Source organism: Heteronotia binoei, chromosome 14, assembly GCF_032191835.1.
Source record: "Heteronotia binoei isolate CCM8104 ecotype False Entrance Well chromosome 14, APGP_CSIRO_Hbin_v1, whole genome shotgun sequence".
Classification (NCBI taxonomy): Eukaryota; Metazoa; Chordata; class Lepidosauria; order Squamata; family Gekkonidae; genus Heteronotia; species Heteronotia binoei.
Genome location: NC_083236.1, coordinates 64,172,459 through 64,189,358, shown reverse-complemented (window position 1 = coordinate 64,189,358; position 16,900 = coordinate 64,172,459). Strand labels below are relative to the sequence as shown.

At 45.7% G+C, this 16,900-nt stretch overlaps 1 protein-coding gene across 1 annotated transcript in view; it reads right to left on the bottom strand.

Moving 5' to 3' along the window:
• LOC132582321 (calcium-transporting ATPase type 2C member 2-like) overlaps positions 1–11,981 on the bottom strand; it is a 51,017-nt gene extending 39,036 nt beyond the window's left edge. The window contains exons 1-6 of the mRNA XM_060253855.1: positions 11,952–11,981; positions 10,829–10,945; positions 9,847–9,936; positions 6,672–6,707; positions 6,527–6,588; positions 1,183–1,291 (exon numbers count right to left, since the gene is read on the bottom strand). Of these exons, the coding sequence (XP_060109838.1) occupies positions 1,183–1,291; positions 6,527–6,588; positions 6,672–6,707; positions 9,847–9,936; positions 10,829–10,945; positions 11,952–11,981 (444 nt within the window). The remainder of the gene's footprint in view (positions 1–1,182; positions 1,292–6,526; positions 6,589–6,671; positions 6,708–9,846; positions 9,937–10,828; positions 10,946–11,951) is intronic.
• Between the last annotated feature and the right edge of the window lie 4,919 nt (positions 11,982–16,900).

Here is a 16,900-nt window from a genome sequence, read left to right as displayed (position 1 = left end):
GCCACGGTGACCAGAGGGAGCCTCTGTGTTTAGAGGCAGTCAGCCTCTGAATCCCAGTGCCAGAAGACAGCATTAGGGGAAGACCTCAGCCTCTATGCTCTGTTGTTGGGCCTCCAGAGGAATCCATTAGCCACTCTGTGAGGCAGGATGCTGGACCAGAAGTTCTGATCCAGCAGTGCTCTTCTTGCGTTCTTAAGGACAAAAGCGTTAGCAGAAGTGTTACACCCTTCTCTGTCCAAGGAAGTTGGAATCGTTTAGGATCGCACTGTTAAAAAAAAAAATCAAGGGGAGACTCGAGCATTTGCATGTGACTAAGGCAGCCTCCCCAGCTATCTTGTTTTACCCCTTCCTTCCTCAAAGGTGCTCAGAACAGAGGACATGGGTCTCCTTCCCTTCATTTTGTCCAGCCCTGTGAACAAGGTTAGGCTGAGTATGTGCTTGTGTGTGTTCCAAGGTCCTCCAGTGCCTGAACAGGGATTTGAACCCAGACCCTAGTCAGACACTCAATTCCCTACATAACACTGGCATTAGGGGACTATGACTCAATGACAGAGGCCGTGCTTTGAATGTAAGAAGCCTGAGGTTTCATCCCTGGTGTCTCGAATGGAAGGATCTCAGGGAGTTGGTGCTGGGAAAGACGCCCCTCCGTCTGAGTCCCTGTGCTGCCAGTTTAGCAATGACTATGCTGAGCTAGATGAAATCAGGGTCGAACCAGGTCTAATGGGACTTATGGGGCACAAAACCCCCTACCTGCTCCAGGATATCATCCTGAACAGGTATGATCTCAAAGTAGCAATTCTAAATATCGCTATGAATTATCTGTTACCATCAGGTCTATATGTTTTAAAAAGGGATCTAGATTCTTCTTTAAGGTAATCTAAACTTTGCCTCCTGGACAAATTATTCAAATGAATGTAGTTTAATGTATTTAAATTAATATATTTACAAACCACTAGAGCCCTTGTTCTCTCACTCCGTAAAGTTCTGTTTCCCACTACCTTTAGATTCAGAGAGATTTTACAAGAACCCACTCACATATTCTTTATCATATCTTCAAACTCATAAGAGCCAGAAGCCTGAGATTCTGTGGGCACTAAATTTTAAACCATATATCAAATCAGAATGAAGACGACACCCAAATCCAGAATACACACAAAGTCCTGGATTCCCTGCGTCCATTACCTCTGTGAGTCGTATATCTGCCGGCACCCGATCTCCCATGGAAAGACATACAACGTCCCCAGGTACAAGTTCTCGGGCCAGAAGATGGTGCAGCTTTCCTTCCCTCACACTGTATTTTCATAGACAAATTGAGGGGGGGGATTAATAGGAGTACAACAGAACTGTTGAAGGACTTGTGATGGGCTTTGCAGTGGTCCTCAAATATCTCACGCGTTCCATCCATTTCCAATGGAAGGAAGGAAGGAAGGAAGGAAGGAAGGAAGGAAGGAAGGAAGGAAGGAAGGAAGGAAGGAAGGAAGGAAGGAAGGAAGGAAGGAAGGAGATAAGTAGATGGATAGATAAATTACAGGCAGAGATAGATAGATAGATGATAGATAGATAGATAGATGATAGATAGATAGATAGATAGATAGATAGATAGATAGATAGATAGATAGATAGACAGACAGACAGACAGACAGACAGACAGACAGACAGACAGATGGTGGATGGTGGATGGTGGATGGTGGATGGATGGTAGATAGATGGTAGATAGATAGATAGATAGATAGATAGATAGATAGATAGATAGATAGATAGATAGATAGATAGATAGATGATGGATGGATGGTAGATAGATGGTAGATAGATAGATAGATAGATAGATAGATAGATAGATAGATAGATAGATAGATAGATAGATAGATAGATAGATAGATAGATAGATGATGGATGGATGGTAGATAGATGGTAGATAGATAGATAGATAGATAGATAGATAGATAGATAGATAGATAGATAGATAGATAGATAGATAGATAGATAGATAGATAGATAGATAGATAGATGATGGATGGATGGTAGATAGATGGATGGTAGATAGATGGATGGATGGATGGATGGATAGATCGATGAGAAAGAGAGAGATGATAGATAGATAGATGATAGATAGATAGATAGATAGATAGATAGATAGATAGATAGATAGATAGATAGATAGATAGATAGATAGATGATGGATGGATGGTAGATAGATGGTAGATAGATAGATAGATAGATAGATAGATAGATAGATAGATAGATAGATAGATAGATAGATAGATAGATAGATAGATAGATAGATGATGGATGGATGGTAGATAGATGGATGGTAGATAGATGGATGGTAGATAGATGGATGGATGGATGGATGGATGGATAGATCGATGAGAAAGAGAGAGATGATAGATAGATAGATGATAGATAGATAGATAGATAGATAGATAGATAGATAGATAGATAGATAGATGATAGATAGATGATAGATAGATAGACAGACAGACAGACAGACAGACAGACAGACAGACAGACAGACAGATAGATAGATAGATAGATAGATAGATGATAGATAGATAGACAGACAGACAGACAGACAGACAGACAGACAGACAGACAGACAGATAGATAGATAGATAGATAGATGATAGATAGATAGACAGACAGACAGACAGACAGACAGACAGACAGACAGACAGACAGACAGACAGACAGACAGACAGACAGACAGACAGATAGATAGATAGATAGATAGATAGATAGATAGATAGATAGATAGATAGATAGATAGATAGATAGATAGATAGAGGAATTAACAAAGCTCAGAGCTATGATCTGGATCAAAACTAACTTGTGATATTCAGGGCTTTTTTAATAGCAGGAGCTCCTTTTCATATTAGGCCACACACACCCCGATGTAGCCAATCCTTCAAGAGCTTACAGGGCTCTTCATACAGGGCCTACTGTAAGCTGTAGGAGGATGGCTACATCAAGGGGCTGTGGCCTAATATGCAAAAGAGTTCCTGCTACAAAAAAAGCCCTGGTTCATACTGTAAACTCCTTTGGGAAAGGAGTGGTTTGGAGAAGGGGGGGGGGGAGTCCCAAGGCATTCTTACAATACCACTAGCAGCACCTAACCTAGAGCTGCCAGCTCCTGGATGAGAAAGATTTTGGGGCTGGAGCCTGAGGAGAACAGGGTTTGGGGAGGGCAGGGACTTCAATGGGGCATAAATCCACCTTCCAAATCCACCATTTGTCTCCAGGAGAACTGATCATGAAGTTGCTACTAGACTCCGATTTTGTTGTGCTACTACAGACTAATGCCCCGACCCGTATCCCCCAGGCTAGCTTGATCTTGCTACGTCTAGGAAGTTAAGCAGGGTCAGCCCTGGTCAGTATTCAGAAGGGAGACCACCAAAGAAAACCAGGGTTGTGACACAGAGTCAGGCAATGCCAAGCCACCTCTGAACATCTCTTTCTACAGGGTCATCCATCGTAAATCAGCTGTAACTTGATTAGGGTTTCCAAGTCCAATTCAAGAAATATCTGGGGACTTTGGGGGTGGAGCCAGGAGACTTTGGGGGTGGAGCCGGGAGCCAGGATGTGACAAGCACAATTGAACTCTAATGGGAGTTCTGGCCATCACATTTAAAGGGACTGCACACCTTTTAAATGCCTTCCCTCCATTAGAAATAATGAAGGCTAGGGGCACCTTCTTTTGGGGCTCATAGTATTGGACCACCTGGTCCAATCTTTTTCAGACTTGGAGAGTGCTTTGAGGAGAGGCACCGGATGCTATGTTGAAAATCCAGTGCCTCTACCTACAAAAACAGCCCACCAGAGCCCCAGATATCCACTGATCAATTCTCTATTATATCTTATGGGAATCGGTCTCCACTGGGAATAATGGAGTGCCCAGCTGACATTTCCCTCCCCCCCTCCTGCTTTCTAATGACCCTGAAGTGGGGGGAGGGCCTCCAAATTGGGGGATCCCCTGCCACCACCTGGGAATTGGCAACCCTGAAACAAACAAGCAAAACTACAGACTAAGACAGTTACCTACTTGAAACAAAGTTCTAAACAGAAGAGCGATTAACGCTGTTTTTGCATTTATGTTTCCAGTACCCATTAATACACTTAACAAGCCAGGAAACAACACACAGTATATTTGAAGGGGGGAAAGGACAGCTAAGAATCTCTGAGCTGAAATTACTTCCGGGATACCCTCATTGTGATGTACTTGGAGACAAGACGTGGAGAAGGCAACTCGATTTATTAACAGCGCGTCACCGAACAGAACAACGCACGTGGGCCAGGACCCGCTTTATATACATGTACCCGGAACGACCTCCCAAGCTGGCCAGTCCAATCCTGGCCAGTCAAACTTCCCGCCACTGATGGTGATTGGCGGGGCCTTTCGCGCGCTGTGCTGAGTCGCCTGGGGACTTCCCCCCAGTCGCCTCTGCTCAGCGGTCGCGTGGTGCTTGGGTTCAACACAATACACTACACTCATCAATATTAAAGATCCAATTTACTATATTAGTTTTGACCAAGCATTTGATAAGAGATTACATTCCCCGCTCTAAAACCCAATCAAGACCAGGTGGAGGGATTGTGGTTTTAGGTTTCCATCCTAAAGCACCTTCAAGCTCGCAAGCTGCCGTCTAACAGGAATTCTTGCGCTGGCTGGAACTTCACACGCTTGGCTGAAAGCCAGTCTGTGTGAGCATTTAGTAGACTCAGGCACTTGGCAGGCTCTGGGAAACCATGAAATTATATTTGGCAATTTGAAATGTGGTTACTCAAAACAGATTGTCTTTCTGTCTTGAAGGTGTGTCTGGATGTGAAACTCACGGGAAGGAACAAGGAAGGTGGGGACAGAATCAAACGGAGCGTTCTTTGACCTTGAAAGACAAACAAATTGCCTCTGAGTCGGACAGAAATAACCACCACAAAAGGCAGTAAGTATTTGCACTGGCCTTTTTAAAAGCACATTTTCACCTGATTGTCAAGGAGGAAACAGGAGCTAATCCCGGGTTCAGTCAGAAAGATAAAACATAAATAGCCAACAGAGTTAACACAGGATCACCTTTGTAACTAACATTTGCATTAAGCAGGGCTTTTTTTGTAGCAGGAATTCCTTTGCATACTTGGCCATACACACCTGATGCAGCCAATCCTCCAAGAGTTTACAGGGCTCTTAGTACAAGGCCTACTGCAAGCTCTTGGAGGATTGGCTACATCAGGGGGGAGTGGCCTAAGATGCAAAGGAGTTCCTGCTATGGAAAAAGCCCTGGCATTAAGCAAGCAGACTCGTTAAAGGAGATGAATCGACAACAATGAGCAGATCCGCTGGGTCTGACCGAAAGCTGATGTCTGTTTCCAGATGTTGGAAGGGATGACTGCAAAATGTATCTAATGCAAGTGTGCAACTGGCAAAATGCATGCATGCATGCACAGGACCAGTTTCCTCCCTTCGCCAACCCCTAGACTTCACAAAAACTGGAAGAGAAAGGGAGTAACCTACTGAGCACGATAGTGAAACAGAAGGTAGATGGGAGCTTATCTTTCCCGTAAATTACTCTTTGCAATCTCTTCCAACAGGACTTCCTGGTAGGGTAAATGGGAATTGACGTTTATGTGTGGCTCCAAGACTCAAATAGAGATAGCAAAGATGATAGCTCACTGTTGGTCTCTAGCCTAGAAGGTGAATGGTGCATATGAGCCATGATTCAGACTAGGGTCATGAAGGTAGGGGGCTTTAACCCTTCGGTCCCCGTTCCTTTTTGCTGATTGAAACTGGGATGGATGCCTTCACCATTGTCAGAATTTTAAAGGGAAAAGATGCAGGGGTGGAATTCTAGCAGAAGCTCCTTTGCATATTAGGCCACACACCCCTGATGTAGCCAATCCTCCAAGAGCTTCCAGTAGGCCTTGTACGAAGAGCCCTGTAAGGAATTCTAGCAGGACCTCCTTTGCATATTAGGCCCCACCCCCCTGATGTAGCCAATCCTCCAAGAGCTTCCAGTAGGCCCTGTACGAAGAGCCCTGTAAGGAATTCTAGCAGGACCTCCTTTGCATATTAGGCCCCACCCCCCTGATGTAGCCCATCCTCCTGGAGCTTCCAGTAGGCCCTGGACGAAGAGCCCTGTAAGGAATTCTAGCAGGACCTCCTTTGCATATTAGGCCCCACCTCCTGATGTAGCCAATCCTCCAAGAGCTTACAAAAAAGAGCCTTGTAAGCTCTTGGAGGATTGGCTACATCAGGGAGTGTGGCCTAATATGCAAAGGAGCTCCCATTAGAATTCCACCCCAGAAAAGATGTATTGTATTTTAAAGGGTCTTTACAATGCTAACCACAATGATCTAATGAATTGTATATTCTCATTTTAATGACATTATGTAACTTTTTAATGCATCATGGCTACTGCTGTATTTCTGAGCTGGTCTTTGACCATAATAAATTGTTCATTCGTTCATTCATTCGTTCGTTCGTTCGTTCATTGAAGACATTTGTCCAGTACAAGAGACAAGGTCATTAACAGCTTACCAGCTGCACTCTGGCGGGACCAACTTGTTAAGCTCTTGCAAAGATTTTTCAGAACGATGTTCCTAGGAAAGAAGGTGTCCCCAAATCAGTTTGCATTTGCGAAGGAAGAAAAGATGTACAAGCTGTTTATCAAAAAAGAGCATACCTGAATGAAAGCCACAGTTACCACAATGATCACAGCCTAAGAGAAGGGGAGAAAGAGAAAAGATGAGGAAACATTATAAAATGCTCCTGATAGGTTGCCAGCTCTGACTTGGAAATACCCGGAGATTTTGGGGGTGGAGCCTGAAAAGGGTGGGGCTTGGAGAGGGGAGGAACCTCAGCTAAAGTCACAGAGTCCACCTTCCAAAGCTGCCATTTTCTCCAGGAGAGCTTATCTCTTTACCTGGAGACCAGCTGTGCTTTCTGTACCATGAATCTCTTTTGCCTGTAACCAGGCCTTGAATTCAGCAGGAGCTCACAGGAGCACAGCTCCTGAACCTTTTTGATGCCCCCCTTCTTCTCCCCACCTACCTACCTTGTCCATTGAATAGTAGGTGCAGCTGCATAACAATCCCTGGATTAGGAGAGAGGGCAGTCAGCCAGCCAGCGGTGGCTTCGCCACACACCCAGCAGCCCTCATTAAGCCCTGGAGAAGCCTGTGGCACCCTGTCTCCACCAGGGGTGGAATTCTAGCAGGAGCTCCTTTGCATATTAGGCCACACACCACTGATGTAGCCAATGTATGGTCTAGGACCTGCCTACCTGAGGGACCGTCTCTCCCCGCATGTTCCCCAGAGAGCACTGAGATTGGGATCTCAAAATCTTTTGGTTGTCCCCGGGCCAAAGGAAGCCCGCTTGAAGATCACAAGGGACCTGGCCTTCTCTGTAATGGCTCCATTTTCGTGGAACCAGCTGCCGGAGGAGGTAAGGGCCCTGCGGGATCTCACCCAATTCCGCAGGGCCTGTAAGACAGTCCTCTTCCAGCTGGCCCACAACTAATGGCCCTGTATACCGACTACTGAATACTGAATACTGTATACTGTATACTGAATTTGTATCTGAAGCTGAATAGAGTGTAGCTCCACGACCGCTGTCTGTTTTAATGATGTATAGTTATAACAAATGTTTGATTTTAATTATATATTATGAAATGTTAATTTTAAAGTGTAATTTTATATTTTTATGTTAGTTTTATATATGTTGTAAGCCGCCCTGAGCCACTCGGTGGGAAGGGCGGGATATAAATCCCAGATAAATAAATAAATAAATAAATCCTCCAAGAGCTTACAAAAAAGAGCCTTGTAAGCTCTTGGAGGATTGGCTACATCAGGAGTGTGTGGCCTAATATGCAAAGGAGCTCCTGCTAGAATTCCACCCCTGGTCTCCATTTCTTATGTGATTTTGGGCAGTGGGTGGCTTGCTGGCCTTTGGACTTTGGACTGTGTGTGGGGGGGGCGGCCCAGGAGTTCCCCAGGTGAGCAAGGCCTGCTTGGGCTGGCAAGATCTCTAGCTAGCCCAAGCAGGCCTCACTCATCTGGGGCTCTCCTTCTTGCATCGGGTTGCTTTTGAACATAGGAAAATATGAGAACATAAGAAGAGAAGCCATGTTGGATCAGGCCAATGGCCCATCCAGTTCAACACTCTGTGTCACACAGTGGCCAAATATATATACACACACACACACACACACACACTGTGGCTAATAGCCCCTGATGGACCTCTGCTCCATATTTTTATCTAACTCCCTCTTGAAGTTGGCTATGCTTGTAGCCGCCACCACCTCCTGTGGCAGTGAATTCCACATGTTAATCACCCTTTGGGTGAAAAGTACTTCCTTTTATCTGTTTTAACCTGACTGCTCAGTAATTTCATCGAATGCCCACGAGTTCTTGTATTGTGAGAAAGGGAGAAAAGGACTTCTTTCTCTACTTTCTCCATCCCATGCATTATCTTGTAAACCTCTATCATATCACCCTGTAGTCGACGTTTCTCCAAGCTAAAGAGCCCCAAGCATTTTAACCTTTCTTCATATGGAAAGTGTTCCAACCCTTTAATCATTCTAGTTGCCCTTTTCTGGACTTTTTCCAACGCTATAATATCCTTTTTGAGGTGCGGTGACGAGAATTGCACACAGTATTCAAAATAAGACCACATCATTGATTTATACAGGGGCATTATGATACTGGCTGATTTGTTTTCAATTCCCTTCCTAATAATTTCCAGGATGGCGTTGGCCTTTTTTATTGCAATCGCACACTGTCTTGACATTTCAGTGAGTTATCTACCATGACCCCAAGATCTCTCTCTTGGTCAATCTCTGCCAGTTCACACCCCATCAACTTGTATTTGTAGCTGAGATTCTTGGCCCCAATGTGCATTACTTTGCACTTGGCCACACTGAACCTCATCTGCCACGTTGACGCCCACTCACCCAGCCTCAACAGATCCCTTTGGAGTGCCTCACAATCCTCTCTGGTTCTCACCACCCTGAACAATTTAGTGTAATCTGCAAACTTGGCCACTTCACTGCTTACTCCCAACTCCAAATCATTTATGAACAAGTTAAAGAGCATGGGACCCAGTACTGAGCCCTGCGGCACCCCACTGCTTACCGTCCTCCACTGCGAAGACTGCCCATTTATACTCACTCTCTGCTTCAATTAATTAGCAAGCTTTTGATCCACAAGAGGACCTGTCCTTTTACTCCATGACTCTCGAGCTTTCTAAGGAGCCTTTGATGAGGAACTTTATCAAAAGCTTTCTGGAAGTCAAGGTAAACAACATCTATCGGGTCTCCTTTGTCCACATGTTTGTTCACCCCTTCAAAGAAATGTAACAGGTTACATATGAAGCTGCCTTATACTGAATCAAACCCTCAGAGGTCCATCAAAGTAAGTATTGTCTACTCAGACTGGCAGCGGCTCTCCAGGGTCTCAAGCTGAGGTTTTCCACACCTATTTATTTGAACCCTTTTTAGTTGGAGATGCTGGGGATTGAACCTGGGACCTTCTGCTTGCCAAGCAGATGCTCTGCCACTGAGCCACCGTCCCACCATCCTTTGGCTGGTGGGGGAGGTGGCATATGCTAATGAGTTATGTTAATGAGCTCCGCCACCTATTTTTCTACAAAACTACCCCTGCCTGTAACCCACTTGGAGACTGGTCACCCTAGGAGGGCTCCCTGAAGGTCTTTTACCATTCATCGATCAGATCAAGACCACCTTAGCCAGATAACCAAATTGGGCATTTTCCAAACCGGAAGCCTGGTCTTCAAAATCTGTCATGGTTTGAAGATCCGTAACACCAAGTCTGAATATGTAACAGTTGGAAATCACCTACCATGGTGATGCTGACGGCATCTTCATATTCTTTAGTGATAACACTGACCAAAGCAGAGGCCAACAGCAGAAGGATGAGGGGGTTCTTGAACTAAAACAAAAGGGAAAGAGCTTTGAGTCACACCCTTCCCTGTACTTCACACTAGCTGAAAAGTTGCCCCCATTTCATTCATTTAAAACATTTTCTAAGCTCTCATTACACTTCCCCAGGGGGCTTTACTCTCAGGCAGCACTTCATTGAAAGAAATGTGTGTGTGGTGTCATCAAGGCCCAGCCGACTTATGGGGATCTTAGCAAGGGGCTTTCAAGACAAGTGGGAAGCAGAGATGGTTGGCCATTGCCTTCCTCTGCAGAGCCTTCCTTGGTGGTCTCCCATCCAAGAACTGACCCCAGCAAGGGGCTTTCAAGGCAAGTGGGAAGAAGAGATGGTTGGCCATTGCCTTCCTCTGCAGAGTCTTCCTTGGTGGTCTCCCATCCAAGTACTGACCTCAGTAAGGGGCTTTCAAGGCAAGTGAGAAGCAGAGGGGGTTGGCCATGGCCTTCCTCTGCAGAGCTTTCTTTGGTGGTCTCCCATTCAAGTACTGACCCCAGCAAGGTGCTTTCAAGACAAGCTGGAAGCAGAGGTGGTTTGCCATGGCCTTCTTTGCAGAGCCTTCCTTGGTGGTCTCCCATCCAAGTACTGACCCTAGCAAGGGGCTTTCAAGGCAAGTGGGAAGCATAGATGGATGGCCATTGCCTTCTTCTGCAGAGCCTTCCTTGGTGGTCTCCCATCCAAGTACTGACCCCAGCAAGGGGCTTTCAAGGTCAGTAAGAAGCAGAGGTGGTTTGCCATTGCCTTCCTCTGCAGTCTTCCTTGGCGATCTCCATTTCAACTGTCAACCCTGCTTAGCTTCTGAGATCTGATGAGATTGACCCATTGCACCCCACCTTCCTTTCCATTTAAACAAAACCCAGAGGGAGACTATAAACCTGAAGGTCTTTACCTGGTCCAGATATTTCTTCCAGATCGGTTCTGTGTTGTCTACCACAAATTCATTCCAGCCATGCTTGACTCTACGTTGGAGTACCGAGAATTCGGATAGACCTGTTTCTAAATCCACCTGAGAGGCGTTCAAGAGAGAATTGGCATTAAAGTTCCAAGGGAGACTATTTTATTTATTTATTTATTTGGCTTATATTCTGCCCTTTCTCATAAATGGGCTCAGGGCAGATCACAACGTAAACTAACAACGGTAAAAACCTACAATTCAGAGCTAAAAACAGTGATGATGATGATGATGATGATGATGAAGATATTGGATTTATATCCCGCCCTCCACTCCGAAGAGTCTCAGAGCGTCTCACAATCTCCTTTCCCTTCCTCCCCCACAACAGACACCCTGTGAGGTGGGTGGGGCTGGAGAGGGCTCTCCCAGCAGCTGCCCTTTGAAGGACAACTTCTGCCAGAGCTATGGCTGACCCAAGGCCACTCCAGCAGGTGCAAGTGGAGGAGTGGGGAATCAAACCTGGTTCTCCCAGATAAGAGTCTGCACACTTAACCACTACACCAAACTGGCTCTCTCTTATTTTCTTCAATCTTAATCTGCATTAAGATTGAACAAAATAAGAACGATAGAACAATAAATAAAGGGCATCGCAGGTGGGAAAGGCACATTTTACAGAATAAACGGTTATCGGCCCAAAAATAAAATGATGGTGATAATAGGTGAGACAGCACCATAGTAAAGTATGATGTCACAACATGGTAGGCCAACTGATGGAATAGAAGCTGGAATAGGATGTCCGCTGCCTCAACCAACAGCCTGGAGGAATAGCTCCCTCTTACAGGCCCTAGGAAACGGTAGTAGCTTAGATAGGGCCTTGATCTCCATAGAAAGCTGATTCCACCAGGCAGCGGCCAGGGTCGAGAAAACCCTGGCCCTGGTTGAGGCAAGTCGAATCTCCTTTGGGCCAGGGGTGGTCAGGAGGTGTTGTGTAGCAGATCACAATGACCTCCGGGGCGTATATGGGGAAAAGCAGACCCTCAGGTATGTAAATGCATAAGAGTTATCTCGTAGACAAAAAATAATATGGACTACTGAAAAAACTTTTGATGTCATCCCTCACCAAAGGCTTGTAAGCAAATTTAGGGGTCATGGGGTAAGAGAGCCGGTCCTTTTGTGGATTAGAAATGGATTAAAACATGAGGGAGCAGAGAGTTGGTTCTTGCAAAGGAAGAAAGCAATGGGGATCCATGGAGATCCGTTTCAAGAGGGGTCTTTTATTCATCAATATTTATCAGATTTTAATTTTCCTGAGCCTTCAGCCTTCTCTATTAAGGATGGGCATGAACTTGACATCAAAAGCTTTTTTTGTCATGAATTTTGCCCTGTTCGTGGTTTGTGATCCAAAGTTCACGACGGATCTACCATCACAATCTTCCATGAACTTTTAAAGAAGTTCATGGCAGTTCATGGTGATGTGTGAATAGATTAGGAAGCAGGGGTTTAAAGGGACTCTTGAGTCCCTTTAAAACCCTGCTTTCTGTTCCCCATGAAAGCTGCAAACTCAGGTGAGTGGAGTGGACCTCTTCAAGCCTCTCATCTATTTTTCAGACTTTCTTGTTTAGTCCTTTTAATGGAACGGCACAAGAAAGCGAAACAGCTGAGTGGAAGGAGCAGACTATTCCCCACTTCTCAGCTGTTTTTAGGGCTTTCTGCGAGCCTTGTTTAAAGGGACTATGATCCCTTTCAATGGGGTTTGTGGAGTCGTGAACTGGATCGGTTTGCAAACAAACTTCTCAGCTGGGTTCAGGGATCAGCTATGAAGCACGAACCAATGTGAACCATATTTTCCTGGTTCATGCCCATCCATTCTTGCTGGTTCTCCTTAAACATTTTTATTTCTATTGACCTTTATTTGATCTCTATTGACCTTTAGCACTACTTAGCAATGATTTTATCCATTAGAGGTTCTTTGCGCTCTGTGTTATTGCTGCTTTTCTGCTAATTTTTGTGCTCAGAAAATAGACATTATTGTACTTGCTTCATAAAGCAAACCTATTGAGCTATTCCAGTTTAAACTCGCTGGTTTCAGGCCAAGTCTGCATAGAACAGTGCTTTTATTCTCTTCCTTAATCCTGAAATCTGATTCAGAAATAGGATCATTAGATACCAATATTTTAAATAAATAAATATAAATAAACATCACGGACACCTAAGAAATAATGGATGTCTTTGGTTGGTCAGGCAACTGGTCCCCTGTCTTTCCTCCCATGACCTAGCCACAGTGATCCATGCCATGGTCACCTCCAGGTTGGATTATTGTAACTTGCTCTACATTGGGCTGCCCTTGAGTATGAATCAAAAATTTCAGCTGGTTCAAAATGCAGCAGCATGCCTCCTGACTGGGACATCCTTGGAGACACGTATACAGCCAGTTACACTGGCTTCCAGTTGAGTACCGGATTATGTTCAAGGTTATGGTATTAAATTTCAAAGCTTCTGTGGCTTGGGGCCAACAGGTCTACAAGTCTGTCTCTCTCAATATGTCCTCTTGGGTTGTCAAGTCCCTCCTGTGCAGAGCGATGACATCAGCTGGAAGTGACGTCATTGTGCTGGGTACATTGCGCCGGGGACACTCTAGGATTTGCGGTAAAAACTCTATGGTACCATACAGTTTTATCGCAGATCCTAGAGTGCCCCCACCATGACACTCTAGGACTCATGGTAAAAACTCTATGGTACTATAACGTTCCCCCATGCATCCTAGAGTGTCTCTGGCGTGATGTGCCCGGCATGATGACATCACTTCTGGGTGACATCATTGTGCAGGGCACGTCATGCAATGACAGTGCCCTTTGGGGGTGGGGATCGCCCTGGTGGACTGCTCTGTGTCGGTGGGCTGGGGCCCCCCAAGCCAGGAGATCCTCTGCCCCAGAGGGAACTTGGCAGCCCTACTGTCCTCTGAGGAGCTCTACATTTGGCTGAACAATGTCTTTCGGGAATCCCCAGCCCCAAAGACACCTGTTGAGCCTTGCCCAGGGCCAGAACCTTTTCAGCTGTGGCTAGGGTTGCCAAGTCCAATTCAAGAAATATCTGGGGACTTTGGGGGTGGAGCCAGGAGACTTTGGGGGTGGAGCCAGGAGACATTAGGGGCGGAGCCAGGAGCAAGGGTGTGACAACCATAATTGAACTCCAAGGGAGTTCTGGCCATCACATTTAAAGGGACTGCACATCTTTTTAAATGCCTTCCTTTCATAGGAAACAATGAAGGATAGGGGCACCTTCTTTTGGGGCTCATAGAATTGGACCCCCGGTCCAATCTTTTTGAATCTTGGGAGGTATTTTGGGGAGAGGCACTAGATACTATACTGAAAATTTGGTGCCTCTATCTCAAAAAACAGCCCCCCCAGAGCCCCCGATACCAGCGGCTCAATTCCCCATCATTCCCTATGGGAATCGTTCATGGTGGTGCATGATGGCTCCGGGGGTGGGGCTTCCCCCGCCGGCCAGCTGGCTGGGGGAGGGGGGAAGCCTGTAAAACCGGGGGATCCCCCTCTGGGACCTGGGGATTGGGAAGCCTAGCTGTGGCTTCAGCCTGGTAGAACGCTCTACCTAGCGAGATCAGGGCCTGCAGGCCTCGTTACAGTTCCACAGGGCCTATAAAATGGAGTTGTTCCACCAGGCTTTTGGGCAAGGCTGCAGGTGTCAAATTGCATCAGCCTTCCCTGCCCTAATTCACCTTCATTCACTTTGTACTTTCACTTTACTAAATTGTTCTCCTGGCAGCCACTTTGTCCATTTACCTAATATGCTGGCCCTTGGAGACATACACAATGTACACCTGGGAGCATTGTGTATTTTTAGCTTGCCATCATGTCCCATACCATTGGGTTTTATAGCTTTTAAATTGTAAGTACGATGTGTCAGTTCTAATGTTTTATTCCTTGTTGTGACCTGCCCCCTGAGCCTGCTTGTAGAAATGCCATAAAAATAAAAGAAATAAAATGAAACATGTTCCTGTTCTTCTTGTTCCTTTTTCCTGTTACCCGTTCTTCTTTTCTTCCTCCTCCTCCCCTCAATATTTCCTCTCCTGTCAGCATTTTTTAGATTGGAAGCTTTTGGGGGCAAAGACTTTCTTTTTCACTTATGCTAGTTTGTGAAATACTTTAAACATAAATGGCCTACCGTTATTATGAGGACAAATGGTGATAGCAAATATCCCCAAGTGACTACCTGGGACAGAGCCAGTAAATTAAAATAGATCAAATAATGCAATCTAAAATTCGTCATTGTAACCAATCCCAGAAGCATTCTATCTACTGTAGCAAAACCAGCAAAGAATTTCATGCACTTTAAAACCAAAGATTTCCATGTAGGGTCTGGAAGGCTAACATGTCATGCACCGTATAGAAGTGGGTTATATTCCATGAACATTCCGCAATGAAACCCTCTAGTTCAGGGGTGTCAAACTCATTTGTTATAAGGGCCGGATCTGACATAAATGAGACCTTGTCAGGTTGGGCCATGTCGGCTTGGGCCATGTATGTACCTATCTAAAATTAGGTAGCAGAGATATAAACTTTATAAAGGACACAAACTTTAAACATGCTTGAAACATTAGCACACGTTGGTCTTAAAGGTGCTTCCTTTGTATTTCTCCCATGGGATCCAGGAAACTGGGCAAAGAAAGCTCTGGCTCTTTCCTTCCTTCCCCAGGGGACCAGGAGGGGGAGGAGCCTCAGCCAATAGAAGGAGGCTTGGCTCAGTGGCTCTGCTGTATGATTGAGAGAGCCTGGCAAAGCAAGCTCTCCCTTCCCACCTTCCTCCCCAAGGGCGGAACCTCATCAAATGGAGAAAATAGAGACTTGGATCTGTAGCTCCTGCGTGATTGAGCAAGCCTGGCAAAGCAAGCTGTGATGCAGAAGAAAGGAAGAGAGAGGGAGAAGGGAGCAGATGGCAGCCAGTTGCTGGGGGGGGGGCTGATAGGAGCCCTCCGGGGGCCTGATTCGGCCCCCAGGCTGCATGTTTGACACCCCTGCTCTAGTCCTTAGCCATGAGACCTTTTTGTCTTTCTTACTTATTTTTATCAAATTAATTCTTCTGTCCAGGCCGATCATGACAATGTTAAATAAGTCTGAAACCTTCCAGGTGGGGAGGTAGGGTTGCCAAGTCCAATTCAAGAAATATCTGGGGACTTTGGGGGTGGAGCCAGGAGACATTGGGGTGGAGCCAAGATCAAGGCTGTGACAAGCATAATTGAACTCCAAGGGAGCTCTGGCCATCACATTTAAAGGGACGACACACCTTTTCAATGCCTTCCTTACATATGAAATAATGGATAGGGGCACCTTCTTTTGGGGCCCACAGAATTGGACCCTCTGGTCCAATTTTTTGAAACTTGGGGAGTATTTTGGGGAGAGGCACTAGATGCTATACTGAAAATTTGGTGCCTCTACCCCAGAGCCCCAGATACCTGCGGATCAATTCTCCATGATTTTCTATGGGAATAAATCTCCATAGGGAATAATAGAATTCCCAGAAGACATTTCCCTCCCCTCCCCCCGCTTTCTGACGACCCTGAAGCGGGGGGAGGGCTTCCAAACCGGGAGATCCCCTGCCCCCACCTGGGGATTGGCAACCCTATGGAGAGGGGTTCCTCACAACCAACGCCACCGCTAAGCTGTGTCATCTTGTGAGCAAAAATTGTACTTCATGATCTGCTAGCACTAAAGTTGTGAGCGAGTGATTTGGCTCCTGAATCAATGAGTGTGCTCTGGGACCATCCTTCCTGAGCTAAGACATAAATGTGTGAGCCAGAGGCTAGAAAACTGTGAGCTAGCTCACACTCACTCAGCTTAGAGGGAGCACTCAACAGTCCTTTCATTTGCTCTCCTAGAAGTTACACAGCTTGTCAATTTTCTGTTGCTGACAACAGTTACCCTGAATGTCTGGGAGACAGCGCTGAGCCTTCTGTGAGTTTAAGTTGTTGTTGTTTTTAGACAGGGTTTTTTTTTTGTAGCAGGAGCTCCTTTGCATATTAGGCCACACACCCCTAATGTAGCCAATCCTCCT